The 23,201-nt window shown below is 40.1% G+C and overlaps 1 protein-coding gene across 4 annotated transcripts in view; it reads right to left on the reverse strand.

Annotated features, from left to right (window-relative positions):
- Nucleotides 1-23,201, reverse strand: part of DPP10 (dipeptidyl peptidase like 10) — a 486,525-nt gene that overhangs the window by 254,855 nt on the left and 208,469 nt on the right. For 3 of the 4 annotated variants that reach the window (XM_069861518.1, XM_069861517.1, XM_069861514.1), the window contains exon 1: nucleotides 2,286-2,480. The exons of the other annotated variant lie outside the window; for it this stretch is intronic. In XM_069861518.1, coding sequence (XP_069717619.1) covers nucleotides 2,286-2,348 — 63 coding nt within the window. In that variant the 5' untranslated portion in view covers nucleotides 2,349-2,480. Of the gene's footprint in view, nucleotides 1-2,285; nucleotides 2,481-23,201 lie in introns of those variants that run through there. 4 annotated transcript variants of the gene reach the window in all.

The following is a 23,201-nucleotide window of genomic DNA, read 5'->3' on the forward strand; positions in this document are numbered from 1 at the left end:
GGCCATTAAGAAGGCTGCGTTGTCCACACGGGCCAGTCCATGACAGTGCTATGGGGTATGAAAAAACAGGGCAAACATAGAAGCCCCTGTTTGTCCTTCTCCTCATCCCCACCACAGCACCCACCATAGAATCATAGAATCACTAGGTTGGAACGGACCCACGGGATCGAGTCCAACCATTCCTATCAACCACTAAACAATGCCCCTCAGCACCTCATCCAGCCGTCTTTTAAACACCTCCAGGGAAGGTGACTCAACCGCCTTCCTGGGCAGCCTGTTACAGTGCCCAAAGACCCCTTCCTGTGAAAAAGTGGTTCCTGATGTGACCATGGCTGCAGCTCTGTAACCGCAACCTCAAAAAGCCAACAAAAAGCCTCAGACCCATCATATCCCTCCGTTAAGGTCAGAGCCATGCCACGCTGCTGTGCTAAGAACGGTTCCAGAATAAACCTAGGAGTCAGACACAGCCTGACCAGGGCAGGGGTATGATCGTGTGGATCTTGGCTGCTGTGAAGGTGCACGAGTGGCCTTGGTGCTCACAGAGATCTACCAACCGCACCCTCACTCTATACGGAGCTCACCGCATGAGTCAGGCCTGCATCCTCATTATTTGCATTTACTGCCATAGAAAGACTTGCCGCCCACCAACAGCAACATTTTGTATGTAATGCTGTTATAGAATCATAGAATCACCAGGCTGGAAAAGACCCATTGGATCATCAAGTCCAACCATTCCTACCAAACACTAAACCATGCCCCTCAGCACCTCGTCCACCCGTGCCTTAAACACCTCCAGGGAAGGTGACTCAACCCCCTCCCTGGGCAGCCTGTTCCAGTGCCAGACAACAGGCAATCAAAGTTGATTCAATGTCAGCTTTAACCAAGAAAACCAAACTGAGTCTGGAAAAAACGGATCCAAATACACAGGACTTCACATTTACACTTCCTACTGCCAGACACTGCAGACAGACCAGTGGATCCCCCATCCATCACCAACAGAAGTAGAGAACTCCAGAGTCTTTGGATAATAATATTTCTGTATTTATGATAAATTCCTAACGTGGTTTAAAACTAGAACTTATTGCTGTTCCTCATTACAACCTCAAAGAGCATTCAAACTGGTCATTTTAAGCTTGCTTTGACAAGATTTCTACTTCCAACAAAAAGCCATTCTGGCAATTCAACACATCTGAGCCGAATATAAAGAAATGTTTAGCCTGGAGAAAAGGAGGCTGAGGGGAGACCTCATTGCTCTCTACAACTACCTGAAAGGAGGTTGTGGAGAGGAGGGTGCTGGCCTCTTCTCCCAAGTGACAGGGGACAGGACAAGAGGGAATGGCCTCAAGCTCCGCCAGGGGAGATTTAGGCTGGACATTAGGAAAAAATTCTTCACAGGAAGGGTCATTGGGCACTGGAACAGGCTGCCCAGGGAGGTGGTTGAGTCACCTTCCCTGGAGGTGTTTAAGGCACGGGTGGACGAGGTGCTAAGGGGCATGGTTTAGTGTTTGATAGGAATGGTTGGACTCGATGATCCGGTGGGTCTCTTCTAACCTGGCTATTCTATGATTCTATGAAATAAAGACTGGTTAAGATCAAGTACTTTCTATTACAGAGAAAAGCAGTAACCCTCTAAAGCAAAACAACGTTGGTGAAATTTACGAGCTCTGTGAACCTCTGAGGCTATTTAAAGTGAGCTCGACTTTTCCACAATCCTATTTGCATGAAATTTCAGCACAGACGGAGGTTATATTATCTGAAAAAGATAGGCAACTTACGCAATTAATCTATTCCAGAAGGCTCCTCAAACTCAGACGTATAATTTTACCTGTATTACATGAAAACGTGCCATAATGTATATACTTTTAAGCAAACAAAAAGCAGACATCTTTCAATTTATTTCAATGAACGGGTTCGCTGATATCGGAAAGGCTCCCCAGGAGCTCGCTGGAGATGCACAACCAAGTTGAGCCGCTCCCCTGGTCCTCAACCTTCTACGAGAAGCCTCCCCTGGGCGAGACGGTGGGTCTCGGTACCGTCTCGCCCTGGGAAACCTTCTCGCAGGAGGATGCCAGCCCCGGGCAAGCAGCATCCCCCGGGGATGCCCCCAGCGGGACCCGCCGCTGCGACATCCCGGCTGGACGCGGCTCCGAGCGCTCCCCGCTTCTCCCCGGCCCCGCTGGACTTGACCCGCACAACTTCTCCGGGACGGCGCATTCCCCCCACCCCCAACACACACACTACCCCCCCCCCCCCCCACCCCTTCGCCCCTTCCCCACGGGTCCCACCTGGTCGGGCTGCGGCGGCGGCGGGTTCCCCCTGGCGCCCGGCTGCTCCTTCATGGCTGTCATCGCAGGGGGCTCGGCGCGGCGCCGCTCACAGCCGCTGCGGCCACGGGCTCCCCTCCCTCGGCGCCAGCCGCATGACACCAGCCTCCCCTGGAAGTGGCGCGGCGGAGGAGGAGGAGGAGGAGCGGGGAGGACGGACGGAGTTGGGGGGGTGGGGGGGGAGCGCGGAGCCGCCGCTCCCGCAGTGCCCCCGCCGCGCCGAGGCTCAAGGGACGCCCGGCGCCGCGGTCCCTAGCGAGCAGCCCCGCGGAGGGCACGCTGCCCCCCCCCCCCCCCCCCACCTCCGCCCGCCGTGGGCCGGCCCGCCGCCGCCAGCAGGTGTCACAGCGCTTCCCGCCGGCCCGGGAGAGACCATCCGCGCCCCCGACGGGGGGGTGGGGGGGGAACGGCGCTGCCCGCCCCCGCGACCGGCCGAGCCCGGGATGCTGCTGCCGGGGAAAAGGGGGGAAAGCACCGCGGGGAGGAGGAAGGAAAACGGCAGGAGGAAACCACGACGGGGGGAGAAAGGGGAAAGGAAAACGGCAGAGGGAAACCACGACGTGAGAGTAAAGTCATAGAATCATAGAATCACCAGGTTGGAAGAGACCCACCGGATCATCGAGTCCAACCATTCCTATCAAACACTAAACCACGTCCCTCAGCACCTTGTACACCCGCCCATCCCTTAAACACCTCCAGGGAAGAGGTGTTACACCCCAACACCCTTAAACACCTCCAGAATCAACCCCCTCCCTGGGCAGCCTGTTCCGGTGCCCAATGACCCTTTCTGTGAAAAATTTTTTCCTAATGTCCAGCCTAAACCTCCCCTGGCAGAGCTTGAGGCCATTCCCTCTTGTCCTGTCCCCTGTCACTTGGGAGAAGAGGCCAGCACCCTCCTCTCCACAACCTCCTTTCAGGTAGTTGTAGAGAGCAATGAGGTCTCCCCTCAGCCTCCTCTTCTCCAGGCTGAACACCCCCAGCTCTCTCAGCCGCTCCTCATAAGGCCTGTTCTCCAGCCCCCTCACCAGCTTTGTCGCTGGTGGGGGAAGAAAAGACTGTGTGCTTCTGTGTCAGGTTCCCTGCCCCATGCAGCTCCAGATGATCCCACAGGCAGGGCAGGAGTCCCCCCACTGCTCCCCAGCCCCACCGCGGCGTTCCAGCAGCAAGCAGACACGTATCCAGAGCTGCACGGCAGTGTCCCTTAGCCTGGGGAGCTCAGCATCGTCACCACGACCCTTGTGTTCATAGAATCATGCAGTCATTAAGGTTGCAAAAGTGCTCTGAGGTCATCAAGTCTGACTGTCAGAACAACACCACCATGCCCACTAAAGCACATCCCAAAAGCGCCATGTCTACAGGTTTGTTCAACACCTCCAGGGATAATGACTCCACCGCTTCCCTGGGTAGCCTGTTCCAACGCTTCACTACTTTGTCAGTAAAGAAATATTTCCTAATACCCAATCTGAACCTCCCCTGGCACAACTTGGGACCATTTCCTCTCATCTTACCACTTGTTACTTGGGAGAAGAAATCAATACTCACCTGGCTACAACCTCCTTTCAGGCAGTTGTAGAGGGCAATAAGGTCTCCCCTCAGCCTTTTCTTCTTCAGACTAAACAGCCCCAGGTTTCTCAGATGCTCCTCATAACCTCTGTGGCTCCAGACCCTTCACCAGTTTAATTGCCTTTTCTGGGCACACTCTAGCACCTCAATGTCTTTCTTGTACTGAGTGGCCCCAAAACCGAATAGTATTTGAGGTGCAGCCTCACCAGTGCTGAGTACAGGGTTCGATCACTTCCCTACTCTTGCTGGCCACACCATTTCTGATACAAGACAGGATGCTGTTGGCCTTCTTGACCACCGCTGGCTCACGTTCAGCCAGCTATTGACAAGCACCCCCAGGTCATTCTCCTCCAGGCAGCTCTTCAGCCACTCTTCCCTAAGCTTGTAGCGTTGCACAAGAATGCTGTGACCCAGGTGCAGGACATGATACTTGGCATTGTTGAACCACATACAACTGATCAGCCCATTGATCAGCTTGTCCAGATCCTTCTGCAGAGGTTTCCTACCCTCAGGCAGATCAAAACTCCAACTCAATTTCACGTCATCTGCTAATTTACTGAGAACCCTCAATTTACAAAGCCCATGGCTGTCAAAGGGGTCTAAAGTGCCCGTTTTCATTAAACTCAGGGTAGGAGGCCCTCATAAGGAGCTAGGAAAAGGAGAACTTGAGGAAATACCTCAGGGACACACTTTACCATCTGTTCTAAAGGAGTATCATCATGTATCAAGAGTAATTTTATTAGGACTGACACAGGAGACCATCTGAAATTTGTTTCTAACCAGTAAGAAGGAAACAGTTAAAAATAATTCAAGTGACAGCAAACATGAACTTTTGTAAGGAAGGAGAACAGCAAACAAGCAAGTGAAACACTTAAGCTTGGGGTGGAGCTGTTTGGGATCGGTTTCCTGATACAGTTCACAGTCCAGTCCAGTAAAAGCAGGAGGAGACAGTGTGCTGGGATGGGGATGCGTGGCTGACATGAGCAGCCCTAGCACGCTCTCAGCCAACCTGGGTCTCAAGGGACTGCAAGGTAGAAGGAAAGCTATCAGCACATAAGAGAAGCGTTGATACTTTTTGCATGAAACCTAACAAGAAGGGTCAGTTCTGACCAGATGTTAAGCTTAATTAATAGCAGTGACAAAGATCTAACTTTGCAGCCTATGGTGGGAACAGGTTAGAATGGGCAGGGAGATGACAAGGGATGGAGGAATTACAGACCAACCAGCCACAGAATACAGTGCACTGAGTATTTTTGTCTTCCTGTATCACCCATCGCTGTGTTGACTCTTATCAATCAACAGACGCAGTTCTCTTGAAGTCCCAATAAAAATTCTAGAAAAAATAATTCAATTAACTTTGCAAGCACCAAGATGAAAACTATATGAGGACTAATAGATACCGTTAATTTCTGAAGAGCAGATCATGTCAAAGAAATCTCATTTCTTTCTTTAATATGGTTGCAAGCCTGTGGATAGGAGAGCAATAAATGTCATCTGTCTTGATTCAGAAGGGCTTCCAGCAACTGTCTTCCAGAACAGTTTCATGAGGTAGAGAGAAACACAGTTTGAATAAAACTAAAATGAGCATCTACAAAGCTGTCTCCACTGCATCATTTCCAGTGACTCTCAGCCACAGTGCAAAGCTGCAGTGCAGTGGTCCCTCAATAGGATCTCAACAGACTGAGACCTTGAAGACTTGTGTGCAGTTCAGTAATCGCACACGTGAGGAACTGTGTGAGGGATGGAGGATAACAGGGTGGATCACTTTTTCAAATGGGGATTAGCACATTCCAAAAGATGTAGAAACTGCACCTAAGGCAGCATCCTGCTATGGTAAACCAGACAAACAGTGCACTGTGATGGACAAGCAGGACTGCAGCCATCACGATGTGTAGAGAAATCCTCCCCTTATCAGTACAGGGTGTCTGTTGAACACAAGGGCCAAGGTCAGCGAATGCACAGTGACACAAATGCGTAACAAGGAGAATCAGAGGTCTGGCAGGCATGCACTCTGAAGAAAAACTGAAAATCACTGGGATCAGTTAGCCTTAAGAAGAGAAAAATGGGCGAGTATGGGAACACTGTTCAAATGCTTAAAAAATGCTACAAAGGAACAAAAAATAGTCTCACGTGCACACGAGCAATAAAACAGCAATAGATTTAAAAAGCAGGAAGAAATACTCAGGTTAAATGTTAAGAAAAACACATTTCCAAAGGCGGGGGGGAGGGCAAAGCCATGGCTGGGTTGCCTTAGGAGATCTGGGGACCTCCAGCCCTGGAAACCAAATAAATGTCTGTCTGCAGCAATACGAGTATAGTTGGTGCTGCCTAGGGTAGGGAAATTGTCTAAATTAACTGACACAATCTCTTTTTGTTGCTGACTTCATGATTCCTCTCCAGCATGATACCAAGGACCACCTACAGCCCCCTGCATGAGACCAAGCTGCACGAGCCTGTGGTGAGGACGTGCATTGCTCACCCCAGGTGCCAGTCTGCACAGTTGCTTTCTCTCAGCTCAGAAATCAGCCGTTCCCACATTTCCCTTAACACCACCTCTGCCCTTACCTCTCCATTTCATATTGCTATTTTCTCTCTTAAAATTCATTATTTCCTTAACTTCTGCACCCTTGCTGCATTCAGCTGCGTGCCTTTACTTCTTTCCCTCTGTCGCTGTTTTTTATCATATAATAATTTTGCTATGCAAAGATAAAGCAAAAAGGGCACCCCTTTTGTATGCCAATACTTATTGCTTTGCTTTACTTCTGTAGAGCATCCTTTACTCCCAATCCTTCCTTTGTGTTGGCTGCATTCTGTAGGACATAGGATCTTTTTTCGCCTGAGCAATGCATAATATGGAAAGACTTAAATTTTGCCAGTGGCCTCTAGGTGTTACAGTAATACAAATAATAAGTCTTAGAAGCAGACATGTTCTGATTCATGCTGTTTATGGCACAGGTCTATTGTAACTTGACTAATTACTGAGCCCCCATCAAAGCTGAAGAATTCTAATGATTTAGGGATTGAATAGTCATGTTTCAAATAGAGATTACTTTCAGCTTTTTTTGATGAGATCCATTGTGATGGAGTTTCACTATTAATCAAGAAGGAAAAAGACATTAACAGTCAGTTTAGCTGAAGCTTCGTTATTCATTCACAATATATTCACTGTGAGGTTTTATCACTATAATGGACTAAGATACGGAGCATAAGCTTCATAAAGGTCATTCATGCTGGTTGTTGGGTATTCATAAATCAATTAGAATTATTTGAAGCGTATTTTGGGGGTAAGAGTTTGGGGATTGGCTCTATACACACTGACTCTTACTTAAAGCTTCTTAAAATCAATACTGAAACTCAGTAATAGCACTTGATCATCATTTTTATCTTTTTTTTTTTTTGAATGCTGGTTCATTAGTTCATAGTATTGGGGATTTTAAATTAATTCACCAGTTTTCACTACTGCCCACACCACCTTTTATTTGCGTCTTTTTCAGTAAATTGCTGTTCAAAAGTCACTTGATTGGATAGTTTAAAAGAACAGTTGTTTTATAGCCATTGATAGGACACATCTTTGAAACTGGAGGCCAGTACTAAAACTGATGCCATATGGGTAAAAGCAATTAAGATGTACAGCATTTATGGTAGCGTCTTCTACCATGTTCACCAAAACACTTTAGAGTATTAGCAGGGAAAGCACTTAAGACTTGGGTGGAATAGCTGCAGAAAGAAATGGAATTATGTTGTTGATAGTTCTTTACAGAGTCATGACATTAATTTCTCTATTTTACAAATGATTCCTTGTAATTCCCTCCATCTTCCTCATCACACGTGATCTGAGCACGAGTCAAGACATAACGTGATTATCTTCCACATAAACTGAATATCAACTCCATCAGAGTATTATTTGATAGTTATATCACAAAGTTTTGTCACATGATGACTTAATAACAGATATGTTTGTTTGATATAGGAGACTAACATGTAATGCTAATTTTCGACAGCCAGCAAGTAAGCCAAAACCTGTTGGGGTGTAAAACAGCCAGACATACAGTCAAAAATAATACAGTTGAGGATGCCACAAGTGAGGGGAATTCTCCATTTTCTCTCTGAAGAAACTGTAGTGCTTTACTGCTCTCCTGGCCAGCTACCACTTCAGGCTGCAACAGTTCTTGAGAGCATCTCTATGTGCCAAATGCTGTGTATGTGCCATGTGTCAATCACTCTAGGGCCCTTTGGGAAGTGGGCTGGGAGGTGCAGGTCTGAGCTGAAGTAAAGATATAAAACTTACTTTTAAATAAAGTCCCGGTTATCAAGAGATTTAACTGTCTTGTGTCACACAGATGCTGCCGCTGTACCAGGAAGGGGCACAGTCATTACCAGCACAGTGAAGATTTGGTCCTTTCCTTAAGGAGTAAGTTTTATGTTTGGTAAGTCTCCTGCTGCCCCAGTGGTGGAGTTTCGAAGAACAAAACTGGAAGAGGCAGAACAGGTAGTTTTGTTTCTTGTATATTTTCATACAGCCCTCATAACTTTACAGCTCAGGGAAGATGTAAATACTACTTGGTTATACTAATTATAAGCATTCCTACAGAAATAAGAAGCCTATTACATCTTTTTATGGCCAGTTTACCCATTCCTACAAACAGTGTCTGGTTTTTTGCCATTAAGTCAATGGCTCAAGAACATAAGATTCTCAATCAGCTCTACCCTTGAATTTCAAGTTTGTACCTCTCTTGCTTATAGCCTTACAGCTCAAATTCTTACACTCTTCTATGCAGCCCAATGCTGATGAGTTTATGAAAGCTGTAAGGTCATCGCTTGAGAGCTTGTCAGTAGCTTTTTTAAATCATATCTTATGAATATACTCTGATTATGGATTTCTGATTCCTTTTAAAGCCTTAGAAATGAGACTTAAAAAAATCCTTGAAATTATAAAGGTGAATTTAAAAATCAAACAAATGGGTCCAAAACCCAAGGAAAGTTAAGATGATTGTGTTTTTAAGTGGATCTGTGCTTGCAAAAACTAAAAATACTTGTCCAGAGAAGAACCACGCCGAGTCACTTAAGCCTGAAAACCAGACAAAGTGTGGTTTTGTACAGAGTGGTTTTTTTTAAATGATGGTTTTAAATGACAGAAAGTTTGAACTTTGCTGCCTAAGAAATTCTTTGATGGAGGAAAAATTCCAGTCATCTTGTATATTCAGAAACACATTATATTCTAATGTCTGCTTTCAGGAACGGTTGTTTTCTTTGTGAAAAAAATATAGTTATGTTTTCTTCTCCTTGTCTTGTTTTAGAAAAACAATCAATACAAGCACTGAGTTAATACAAATAAATGCAAATATATTCCAGCAGGAAAGGTATAGGAATTATTAAAATATATGTGCAAATATTTCAGCGAAAGCGCACAGAACAGGATTGCATTTCCAAAAATACCTCTCATTAACCAATCTAATGGATAGCAAGCATTCACAAGTGTTTGAACGAATAGTTCATCACAGAATAATACAGGAGCTGTGATTTCAGATCTGTGGCATCCCCTCCTGATATCTAACAATGCATGGAGACATAAATCACAACAGTTTCCAAGAAAAACAGAGATAAACATATACCTGATACCACAGCCAGAAACTGGGACTCGTGTGACTACTACAGTAGCCGTGGATGCATGAGTCAACATAACGTGGTTATTATATGTTTCACATAAACTTAATACCATCCACATTGACCTGGTAGAGGAACATGCAGGACCTTCCACCCCCACCTCTTTCTGGGCAGTAACCAGAAGCCAAGCACAATGTTACAGGACATCTTTATGGCTACTAGGAGGAATTTCACACATGCAGAAGAAATTTGAGTTGCCACAATTCTTGTCAGCTTCCTTAATTATATTTATAAAATATTTCTTCTTACCAATGTTGCAAGGAGCAAATTAGCAAGCTCTGACTATGAAGCATGCCCCATCCCTAGAAGCGTTCAAGGCTAGGATGGATGGGGCATTGAGCAACCTGATCCAGTAGAAGGTGTCCCTGTCCATGGCAGGGGGCATTGGAACTGGATGATCTTTAAGTTTCCTTCTGAGCTGAACGATTCTACGATCTCTATGAAGTGAAAAACAAAGTAATGAGTATGTTTTGACAACAGTATTTGTTCAAATCTCAAAGGGAATCACAGAATCACAGAATAACCAGGTTGGAAGAGACCCACCGGATCATCGAGTCCAACCGTTCCCATCAAACACTAAACCATATCCCTCAGCACCTCATCCACCCGTGCCTTAAACACCTCCAGGGAAGGTGACTCAACCACCACGTGGAGGCACCATGTGGAGGCACGCCCCATTCCAGAAGTCTCCATAAAGTAATTCTATACAAATGTATCTGTGTATTTTAAATCCTAAGGGTAGCTCACAAGAAAGATCCTTGTTTGTATTTCACAAGCAATTCATTAATATAAACCAGCACTACACATGCTCATCACTAAGACTATTTCTACTCAAGAAAGCAGTTATAAAAGTTACGGTTTAGGTGGGGAAGAGGTAAAAATAGATCTTAGATTTTCAAACATCTATTTCCCTTCCCTACCCATTGCACCGTAGCTCTAATCTGGCAAAAGTGTCAAGACTGATTTTTTTTTCTCTTTGGCTGTTGCCATACAGCTATTCTTCAAAGAACTTCATACGGCATGCATGTACAGTAATATTAAATGGTTCACTGAGGATCTCCTGTCAATGGTAAATTATTGATAAAGAATCCATACTAATATTCAAACACATTTTATGACCTAGGCTACAAAAAGAGAAATTGGCATTCAAGAATCTAGTACCTGCATGCTGCTCTGAAGAGTTGTCAGATACACAGGTATTTAATCATGAGGGATGCAACTAGGAAGTGAGATATTAAAAAGAGCCTCAATAAATTAGGTGCTTACTAAAAATTACCCAGATGGAATGCTTAACTTTAAGCAATATTTGAATTTGAAAACATTGCCCTTCTACTTTACATAAATCAATAGGTATGGATTAGGAAGCTCAAATTTCATTTGTGAATTTGGGAGGAAGAATAGGGTGAAAAAGAAAAAAAGGGAGAAGTTAAAAAGTTAACTTGTGGCAGGGGGAGTTAAAAATCAGAATAGAATCATAATAAAATACCATTATCTACAATAAAATACAATTTCAGGATAACAGAAAGTGAAATGTTTTAATAGAACGAAAATATTTTCTGAGTACTGAAGCAAAAATTACACAGTTTCCCTATTATGTTATTTAATTCAGTTTCATTATTTATATTACAGAGAAGCATAATTAATTTTACTACATTGCAAAAGTCCAACTTAATTTAAGCCAGAAAGTTAAAGAAAACATTTCAATACCAATTGCTCTTTTCCCCTTTTCTAAAATTTTGGAAAATTCTGTATAATCTCTCAGAACCTTTTGGTCAGACATGATTCCTGCAGGAAAATCGTCCTGTGGAATAGTTTCCATCCAGCTGTAATTCACTCTACAACTAAATCAACAATCCTTATGATGCCAGCAATGATCAAACTCCAATTTTCTATTGAGAATTATATTTCCCTTTGAAACAGATATGACTATGCACATTTACTTTATGCTGAAAATTATAAAAATCACCTAACACAGCACAGTTTGGTTTTAAAAACAGTAACTATTGGCCACCATGATTCTCTGATTCCTTAAAACATTGACGGGGAAAAGTGGAGAATAGAATGTTCTCTATTCAATACCCTTAATTCTGATTAGCAGCCACTGGAGTGAGTAGATCTTAGCATCCCAAAAAACTTATTCCTACATCAAAGAGAAGGAGAAAAGATTTTGTATAAAATCTTACCACTGAGCTTTTTTTTCATAATGTTATTGAAATATGAAACGGAGCTCTCACAGAACTGTATGATAAGAGCCTATTCATCCATAGCAGATGTTATATAATGGAAGGTACCAAACATTTGTATAACAATGCACAGATATATTATCCAGGACGTGTATAATACCTTTTCTTTCCCAAAGGGCCTGAAAATGTTTTACAAACTGATATACAAATTATCCATGCAGAAAGCTATTCATCTATCAAGGAAACACAACTACAGCCCAAGGCAAAGCAGAACAACTATATAAATACACAGAAAAAACTTTACTAAATGAAGGAAGTATTCTCCAGTCAAGAACATGAGGAAGATGTTAAGTATACATTGTGAAAATATACAGGATTTAGGAAGAACATCGCTTTTATAATCCAGATTCTTGAATAGAATACAGTAGGATGTCTGAACATTGGCAATCACAACTTTAACTGAAAGAAGTAAATGCTTAATAATATTAAGGATAGTACTAAGAACGATGAGTATAATCTTAAGTATATAAAATACTAAATATTAAGAATTAATAATTGTATTAAAACACAGCAATGCAATATACCCAGCCTCATACTAAAGGACTAGCTTGGAAAGAAACATGCCTGTGCTTCCTAACAGAGTAGGAAACAGACCACATTTGAAGATCAAGGGTAAGGAAAGTCAACAGGATGACTGAGATATTCAACACTGATTAACAGCTTTGATGAGCTATGCACACTAGAGGGCTTTCATATTTTTCTATTATAAGACTAGTTTGCTGCATGTCTTCATTCATGTTTCAAAATACTGATGTCATATTTAAAGAAAAAAATAACAAAAATCTGTTGATGCAGTTTTATCCCAGAAACAGAAGTATATAGAAAAGCTAGAAAGGAATAATCAAAGCAATACAGCACTTAACTCAGCAATAGTCTACTCAGTTTCTATCAGCACATGTTTATGCAACCAAGTGTTTGCAAAATAAAAAAAAAATCTCAATTCAACATTGCCATTTTGGATTGCATAGGGCAGAACTCTAATTGTGGTCTTATTTCTGATTATGATAATAATATTGGATAATATTCTTTGATTTTTCACAGTGTCTTCAGCTTGGCAGTCATTTTAGCACTTCTGCTCAATGAAGAAGGTGGCAGAGATACTTAAGAGTACTTGCAAAAGTCATAGAGCATGATTTGAGGCAGAAGAGAGCTCTTTCACTTTAATATAGAGAATATCCAATTGAAAGTAAACTGTGAAAAAAAAAATGCAGACAGTGGGAAAGTTAATATAGTTGGGAGATTTAGGAAACCACATTAAGAAGGGTCACAGAAACTTTGGGACTATTTTTAACCTTGAGAACTGGACACAAACTCAGTTTTCCCAACTGTGTTGATAGCATCTTCTGCAGAGACTTACAGAGGACCACACACTGGCACACTGGTACTTTGAGTCTAAATAACTATCTAAACTCCAGCCTCAGCATCATTACTCATCTGGGAGCTACATTCAGAAATCCTCTTGAGGATTTCGACAAGCTATTGGGCAGGAGAGGCAGATAAAGAATTGCTGATGCTTCTAACCCTGGAGAATCCAGAAAGTTTGACAAAAAAGTGCTATTAAGGAGAAGAGCTATCCTTCACATCACTCCCCTAAGCTAGGCTGATACAGTTGAAAAAAATCACATAGATGAGCAAAAAAAGCAGATATTGTGGAAGTCTGAAACTCTCAGGCCAGCCATTTGGTTGGGAAATTGAAGCAGAATTATAGGAAAGGAAATAATGGAGCCCCCAATTAAGTATATAAGGTAGTGATGTGTAAATGCCATGAAAATGTAAAACAGCTGCAAGAAGCTGAAGTTTTAGCACGCAGTCAACAACATAAGCACCACTATAGCATTAATGGGATGCATTGCGGAATTGGGATTTTGCTGTAGAAGGGTAATCAATTGTTCAAGAAGAGCAGAAACAAAGAAAAAAGGTGGCATTGCCCCCGTATCAATAATATGTATCCTGGTTCTGATGTCTGCAGTTCAACAAACTAGGAGGAATTACTGTCTTCTTGAATGACTCTGCTTATAGATAAAAGGGACCACGAATAAGGCTACTATACTGCAGGGAGCCATTTTTTCCCTATTTAACCTTGAAAATCAAGCACAAGCCTTAGTCTTCACAAATATCCAAATATTCCTCTATTTGTATTGAAGGGAGTAATATGCAGAAATGTCCTAGGGAAGGATCAGGCAGCAAGGAAGAGTTTTATTATACAAATGTCTGATGCAAAAGCAACACCAGCTGACAAAGATGATATGTCAGCCTTCTGAGTACCGCGGGGACCATATTTTATTCTGCAGAAGAAAGAAGAAATCACTGGGGGAAAAGAAGGAATGTAAAAAAATGTTGAGAATCAGAAGGTGGAAAGTTATTCTGATGAGATGATTAGGAAAAATGATAAAAAGATAAAAGATTTAAGCAAAGGCACACTTCAAAAGAATAAAGAGAAAAGGAATAAGGCTGATGCTTCTAATAACTTCGTCAAACAAAAAATGAGAGTAGATACTTAGTTAACTGTGCTCACTAAGTAGGAACAGCAGAATATGAAAATCAATAAATAAGGTAACTAAGAATTCGATAAATCAACATTCAAATCCACAAATCACTCTCACTCAAAAATATTTGAGTATGCGATTAATTTTGGTCACTGCACAACAAAAACATAAGATAGGGAGCAACAAGGCAAGTAGTTAAGGAAGCACGAGATCTGAGGAGAAGTTAATGAAATTGGATTTGTTTAATCTACAGAAAACACAATTAGATTTCAATTGATAAAGCTCCCAGCATGTGAAAAAGTCTTAAAAGATAGCAGACACCTGTTTTTTCAAAAGCCTGTTATTGGGAAAGCATTTTTGTTAAAGGAACCACACGAATGGTTCAGAAGCATAGTTCTAATGATAAGGAATTTCTCTCATTACTGACTAATTGGCCGAGTACTGTCAGAGGTGGTTTACAGGCACTCAGGAATAGACAAGGGCAATCTGAGGAGCTCCTTCAAATCCATAGTTTACATGATTCCTGGCATCTCCTTCCCTGCCTTCTCACACTCTGCATGGCAGCTGAACGTGGTCCTGAATTAACTTTTCGTCTGACCTTAGACTGCAGCATAAATAAATCCAATGACACTTTACCACATACCTTAAATTAAGCACATGCTTAAGTGCTTTGCTCAACAGCAATATACTTTAAGCACATACTTTAAAACTCTGCAAACTGTTTCTTTATAGCTTTCCAAAGTCCTTACTATGGTGACATGGGTCTAAATTATTGCTACCCGGGAATGTGATCGCCTGCTGTAAGAAAGAGAACTATAAGAGGGAAAATGGGAAAGACAACTGCTAATCTTCATTTTGTATGTTCACATTTTTTTCAGAGCTAACTGATGATGTTCTGCATAGTCCTGTTCTTAGAGAGGAATTTCCTGAAATCAATTGCCATGCAAACTTTAGGTTCAATAGCATTCACCTAACATATGGGTGACTGCAGGCCAGCCCTCCAGTACAAGCTGTGTACACCTGATCTCAGCAGCTCTGTGCAATAAACTCAAATATAATTGTAAAGCAGAAGGAAAGCAGAAGCTCTCTAAATATTTGAGGGGGTTCAACCTAAAATTAAAAAGATTAGGTGGCTGCCTTAGAGCTACCAAACATGACTGGTCTTATAATGACTGGTTTTTTTGGAGAAAAAAACAAAAATCTATGATGATCCATATGCTTTTAATCTTTTTTTTTCTCCTGTCCCCCTCTTTCATTCCTACTAAACATAGTTATTTTGAACCTTGGGTTGGAATATTGAGAGCTACTTCAGTTTAGTCAATATTAAGCTCTCTAATCAAAGGACCTTCAACAAAAGTCAATATCTGTGGGTTTTTATATGGCAGTAAGCAAAAGAAACAGCAGGATTGAAATCTACCATATTACTTGTCAGGGTGCACAATGTGTTGGCTTTTTTTAATTGCATGTTTTATGGTATGCTTAAACTGCATTTAATTACTTGCTGCAAAATGAAATCTTTACAAGGGTATTTCGTATCGCATCTTTCAACTTGCCTTTACTTAAAGAAGGAGGTATCTTAGTGTCTTCCTAATCTTGAAGCACAGTCTACCATGTGAAGAAAATCATGTTTAAACACAAAGATTTACACACTGCTTCTCAGAAAATCTGTCACCATCAGATGTGTAAAAAAAGATAGGAAGTAGAAAGGAGGACAGGAATCTCTTTATCTTAAAAACAGACCATTAGAAAATTATTAGTAATTCTTAGTGTTAATACAGTAACCGTTGGAAGTGGCATTATCAGTGACACATCTTCAAGAAGAAGAATTGCAAAGCCACAAAGAAGGCAAAGTAATTTGCAAAAGTACAGTAGGCCATCACAGTGATGCCAAGATAGCTTTACGTGATAGCAATTCTATGTATGTTCATGTATTAAATGCTCTGAAATGGCACTTAACTGCTGGGATCAGATCATAATTTCACATCTTTTCTGATGAATTAATGACATTTAGATATCAAAACTAAATATTTGATAATGTAACTTCTTTCCCACTGAGGACTTGTCCCTCTTTGTCATTTCTTGCCCTTTAATTTAAAAAAAAAAAAAAATCACAGCTGTAACTGAAGAAAACAAAAGTAACTATGCACTGCTTCATTCAAAAATAACAGCTTGAATTCACATTTTGGGGACGGTTAATGAAACAGTTTCATTAGTTTTACACTAGCTTATCCAGTCGCCACAGTCAATGTTCTGTAACATTTACCCCTTCGCATGAGAAAGAAGATTGTGAATACTTGGACATTCAGAAGTAACGTCTGCTCCGGACAATATTCACCAAAGTTAAAGCTTTTTCCAGACTCGTGCATTTCCTCAAATAACTTGGTTATCTCCAGCCTCAGCCAGCACAACTCTTGAATCAACAGGTAAATATTCAGACATTGACACCCAAAGTGAATCTCCGAATCCTGGCAGCAATGGGTATTTTGCTGCATCAATGCTGTTCTTAGTCTCTAAATGCAATGGTATTGGGCACCTCATTCCAACAGAAACTGTAAGGCTATGAATGTTAATTGACTGAAACTATTCAGATTAAAGAGGCCTCCAGCTCTCCACAGGTTTGATTAAACAATTCAGTATTTCAACTTATATGAATGAAGCATTAACTTACAGTGCTTAATCTGAAACCATTTGACGTTAAATGCATGACAAATGTGCAATATGTGGATTCTTTAAAGCAGAAAATAAGACTTTAGGCTCAGCCCTCAAGTGAAACTCAGCAGTCATTAAGTATGGGAGACAGAACTGGCTTCATGCCCTCTTGCAGCATTAGCATCTCTGCGACATGGATAGCATTTCACAGCCTTAATGTACTGTTATGCTTACAAAACTATTGCATGAGCATCTTTTACCAACCATCTCTTTGCATGAAATCTTTGACTTTTACACCTAAGGATAAAAATAAGTGTGAAGCTATTTTGTCTTCTAAATCTTAACATAAGACAATCCATGCTTCATAATAAAAGGAGGAAAAAAGAGGGGAAGAAACTCTGAATTTCCATCCTTTCCCCTGTTAGTGTTCCCGAAAGAGCACTAACATTTCAAACTCTGCCTAAGAGCTTGTCAACTACAGCAATAATCAAATTAGAAATCAAATTATTCTAACACAACAAGTCATCTGCTGGGTATACCTCCATGGCAGCAGAAGGCAGCCCTCTTTTGCTAAAAGTCAATTATAAGTCATTTCCAGAGAAAAAGTTATGGTAACTCATCAAGCTATCTTTCTAGTGAATATTCCAGTGAATAAATACTCCAATTCATTCTTTAGTATTAAAATGCCAAAAAATCAGCTCACGTTGCTGTTCTTTATTTTTTGCCACCATTTACATCTTTGTAAACCAAGCAAAATATATATTTATGCTAACTCATTCTGTGAATTACAAAAGGTGAAAAACAGAGGATAAGCTCACAATGTATCATTGCTATTCTTCCCAAATTCCTCTGTTAACTCCTAACTTTTTTCTATCTTTGAAAACATTGTTTGCTGATAGAAAATATTGTTTACAAATTGAAAAAGGAGAACAAAAGAGAAGAAAGCCATTCTTTTGGTAGCATGTCAAAAAAAGGTCAACGATTTTGTTTCCATATGAGGAACTGATTAACATAGCTCAAGATTTATGAAAGCATGATTGCCTTGAAGAAACCAGTATCCACTGCAAGAAAAAAGCAAAGCCTAATATTCAGTACAGATAATTACTTGAATACAAAACATATTATGAAGGGCACAAAAAGGAACATTTATTTTCTAAGCAACAGCCAAGTCAAAAGGCAGCACAAAAGAGACATGAGGTGGATGAAGTCCGTCCACATCTTCATAAAAAGTATCTTTCATCTACTGACTGAGGGGAGTTCTTGTGTATGGTCACATAGCCATAATGATATGGTCTAGGTAAATTTGGAAGGTTTGTTCAATGACAGATTCATGCTATGGATTTGTATCTAATGAAAAAGTAACATGTCCAACCTCCTTCAGTCACTTGAGCTCCCTGAAAAAAATCACTGTTCCCTCTCCCTAGTCTCAGGGTTGACACTCCAAAATACACAGACAAGACAACCTGTCTGCCCTGAGAATATTTATAACTTAAATTTACTACATAAATAAATTTCTGCGTTAATTTTCCTCTAATAAGAAAATTCCTCTGATGAGAAAAATCCCTCCCAAATTGCTATATTGGAAATAAAGTTCACCCTCTAAAAAGAAAACATTGTGTATTTCAGTGAGTGCTAATAATTTCTTTTAACAGCAATGGCCATCATGCAGTAACTGACCACTTAAACCAGTGAAAATAAGCACACTATAAAATAAAAAACTTCAAGTCTTCATGTTGAGAAAAATATCTTAAAATTGTTGAGTCTTAAGAGATGAATAAATTTTGTGTACATACATTGGCCACCATAATTCTAAATGCCTAATAGCTTTAGACATTAGACACACTTCCTTTCAAAAGAGAACTCAGAAAACAGTCACATGTGCCTTTATGTCTGTATGTGACTCTGTGTTTCACAAAACAGTAAACAACTGTATTGCAGTTTTAGAAAAGCTGAAGATATTGTAGAACCAGCAGTGGGTGAAGAAGCTGTCCTGAAGGACAGCTCTTCTTCTCTCTTTAACAATCCAGTGCTCACCATGTTACTAGACAGACGTCTCATCTGAAGAAAAATATGGTACCAGTAAACAAGACTTCAAAAATCACAGAATCTCAAAGCAATTGTTCCATCACTGCTCTTCCAATCACAGCTAGCTGTTACATCACCTTTCCAGGGATGAAGGTGAGGCTGACTGGCCAGTGGTTTACTGGGTTTTCTTTTCTATTTTACCATTTTTTAATTAATCAGCTATCTGCTTCATTTTTTATCGTTAACATTAATAACCTAGTCCACATTTTTTCATATCTTTTACACATTTTCTTCATTGCTTAAAAGCCTGCTAGAAGTTTGTGCACCTCTGACTTCAGCCTGGGGCTTTGCAGTGTAGGTGTGTTTGCAGCAAGGAGCAGCATCCATGCTGGCATCCTGTCCTAGTAACAACAGGATAGCTGGAGTAAACTAGCATTGTTTTATTTGCCTGCTTAACTATTTTAATAATGTCAAGTCTCACCTTTAATGGGTGAGTCTCACACATCTGTTCAATAGTCATGTTAGCCCACCTCAGCTGTCACAACCAACACAACTCAAGGCTTTTCTCCAGCTCCAGGAAAGATGCAGGTGCCTGCTACCTGCAGCTGGCACATGGGATGCTGAAGCACAAGAAAAGCTGCTTGACAGAGCTGCCCAAAAGTGCAGGCGAGCCTCCTCACAGGCTCAAAGCTGTCCTGTGACAGACCTGTGATGTTGTATTGGTTCCTCCCTCCCTCAAATGTAGGGTTTGCACTGAGTGGTTGTTATGACCCCTTAAATTGCACCTTAAACATGGAGTAAAATGGTGCACAACTCTGAAGCAGCACTTCATAACCTGTACTGCCCATGCTCTCTGTTCGTGCTTTATCCTTTACAGCACAGCCTGTGTTTTAAAAAGGGTTCTGCCCCTGTTTTTGTTCTTTACCAGCTAATTTCACTGAGAACTAGTTCCTAAAATCATACTAGCAGAGGAACTGATCCCTCCAAGACTGGGTACAACCAAATTGAATGCATAAGTCTCTGAAGAAAATTCACAAAACATCAGCAGAGATAACATGTAGAAACAATGAGTCACTCATTATAACAGAATATTACAATGTCATTATATCTTTAAAAACAATGACAGCCCCAAAGTACTTAATTTGAAAGCCATTCTAACTTCCTTGAGAAAAATCTAATAAACGGGCCTTTGACAATAAGCTGAAATGAGTACTACATATTGCAACCTTTAAATAAACCTGCCAAACAACCACAAGGTTCTAGTATTATTGGACAAAAACAGCCTTCAAGGATCTATATGGTGAGCAATATGTTTTCCTTGATTTGAATGGAAACAGCACTCTCTATGGACATCATTATGGACAAAGATGTGTTGCACATCATGCCCCAAAATTGTGTGGGTGTTAACCTTCTTTTCAGTTCTGAAAAAAAGGTTAATATTCTCATGTTTTCATGCTAAGTCTCAACAGACTGGGGTAAAAAAGTGAAAACAGAATTGAAAGCTATAACACTACACTAAACAATATATCTGATGAGACATTATTCATTTCAGAATACTGACAATACTAGACTTCTGGATCAATGAAGCTACTGCAGGAAATAACTACTACTGTTGGCATAAAAACCTGACAGAGCTTGTCTACTGCAAAAATAAATAAAAGAATTCTGCATTTATTAATAACGACTCTTTAATTAGTTATTGAATGCTCAAATCATGGGAAAAGAAATAAAGATGCATTTGATTCTCTTACTCTAAGCCCTGAAGATATGGCATATCACGCTGGATATATATGATGTCCATCATATAGATATGTAAGTAGATTTTCCTGTTATGAAAGAAAATACTCTGTTTCAAATGACTAAATGAACAGATGCATTCCAAGGTCTTATAACAATGGGCAAAAGTCACGATTAGAAGAACTACTGAATCCAAGAATAATTTCTGATCATTTTTTAGACTAAAGGACAAAATCACAGCACATTGCATTTCCTCAGACACAACCAAAAATATTTGTTGCATCTGTACTATGTCATCTTCTCAGTGGCGTGTTCATATGTAAGACTGATCACAGACAGCAATTTTCATTTCCCTCAGAAGAAACCCCAGCTAATCATATCGAAATACCAAAATCGAGTGGAAAAAGGCCGCTTCTTAAGTACTGTAGATCTGTGCAAGCAATGAAAGAACCTGAGCTAAGTACGCTTTTGTGTATGAACACGAAGTTACAACCCCCCTTTACCTTCTCTTTTCCTCCAGGTAAATCCCTCTAGGATTCACAGCACTGGCTGCTCTTACATGTCGAGTTCAATTATTAAAGAATAAAGGAAAGCAACTATTTTTCCCCAAGTTATCACTGTACCGGTTGGTTGTAAAAACAGTGCAGTTCTTCTTCAGTGTAATTTAATGTATTTATTAAAGCTGCAGGAAATGACTAATTGCATGTGTAATGTTTTTAGTTTTGCTTCTAAGTAATGTTCAGTATTTATCTCCAGATGGATTAGGTAAGCATATAAATAAAACACAGTAATCTGTAACATCCCAATGTAAAAAGAAAGAAGTTATCAGAGATGATTTAATAAGAGGTTAATCAGAACATCCCCGCGAACCCAGCATCACAAATAAAACTACTCTCACATTATATTTATATCAGATATAGTTATGATGTCATATGGTGAAGACAAATACTCAAAAGGAAGCCTAAAACACTCTATTCAAAAAGTCATTTTAAAATTCATATTAATGATATAAAATATTTATTCCCCTATCAAGTGTAATAACCTAGATCAGCTGATTAAGGTTACTCAGTTGAGGACAGGATGGCTTATACAAGATGACGCTATAAAAACAAAAAAGTCTATCAAATTTTACTTTTCAAGGAAAACATTTAGAGTAAGGGAGAGGATGACAAATTTAAACTAGCCAAAACTTAGGTTTTCAAAATGAGTTGTGGCATCAAAACAGATGCCATGGCCCTGAAACCACGGAGATAGCCTTTAGAAACCAAATCCTGACTTGCACCTCTTTCTTTTCTGTTACCTCTCATCTTTTTCCCCTCTCAGCTGATACGGACCAAGCCCTTGATCAGCACACTTTTCTTAGGGGGAAGGGCAGATTTTCAAAAGCAAGATTTATTATAACATGAAAATTCAGATGCAATATTTTAAGAAATAGGATAACATGATGTAATAAAGATGTGGGTGAAGCTCACCATCCTACCTGCATTGTCTGTGCTGACAGTCTTTCAGTCATATTCGCTGCAATGGGTTTCAAAATTCATGAAATAATTCTCCAAAAGCTCTTTTAGGTTTTAAAAGTAAATTTATAATATGCATTTCTTCCTAGAAACATGTTGAACCTCACTATCTTTTTTGGTATTCAAATGAGGAAAGGTACTAAATTGAGTGATAAGAGGTCTGTCATATAAAAATAATTTAAAAGAATGACCAAATGCAATCTTTCTATGATGCTTTAAAGTAAGAAATATAAGTGGATTTGTAAATGTAAACCCAATATAGGAACTAAGAATTAAAAATAAAAACCATAATCTTCAGTATTTTTTTCTATTTTTCTATAATTACATTCGACAAAAAAAGTTGTTATTGAAATCTTTAGATTCCTATTCAAATGTTACAGTTCCAATAAAACTACATTTTCTGATTTTAAAATCATCAGTTGGAAACATTTCAGTCAGCTATCGCCCAGTAGCTTTTACGTCACCGTCTTCAAAATGTTCAGTCTACTTATTGAGTTAAAGCACTACTTTATTGAGGAAAGTTTATCCTGGGAATATTCCAAAGCAACAAAATGGGGAATTAATTTACCATGTCTATTATGATAAAGTGTTGGTATTCATGCCAATATCGCCAATATATTTCTAGTTCTACCTGCTTAGCAGTAGCTGATACTGAAAATACGCCATTGATCAATGTTGGACATCTTCCATTAGTATCTACTTATAATTCTCCATTTTAAAATAAAATGTATTAAAGCATTAAATTTGCCAAAAGCAACTGCCTACTTAAGCTATTTCTCAAAGTTGTTTAATATCTCTTATTATTAGGAACTCATTAAGGAAACCATTCAACAAAGTTTTAAATTTCTTTAATGTTTAATTGCATTTTTGATCATTTATTACATCTGCCAACAGACATAACTTTTTAAATCTTAATATTCTCATTTAAGTTTGAAATAGAGTTCGTTGCCCAGTATTTTGATTTTCAGTGCAAAGACAAGACCCATGTAGTGA

This window comes from Phaenicophaeus curvirostris, chromosome 7 (genome assembly GCF_032191515.1).
Source record: "Phaenicophaeus curvirostris isolate KB17595 chromosome 7, BPBGC_Pcur_1.0, whole genome shotgun sequence".
NCBI classification, from domain to species: Eukaryota; Metazoa; Chordata; class Aves; order Cuculiformes; family Cuculidae; genus Phaenicophaeus; species Phaenicophaeus curvirostris.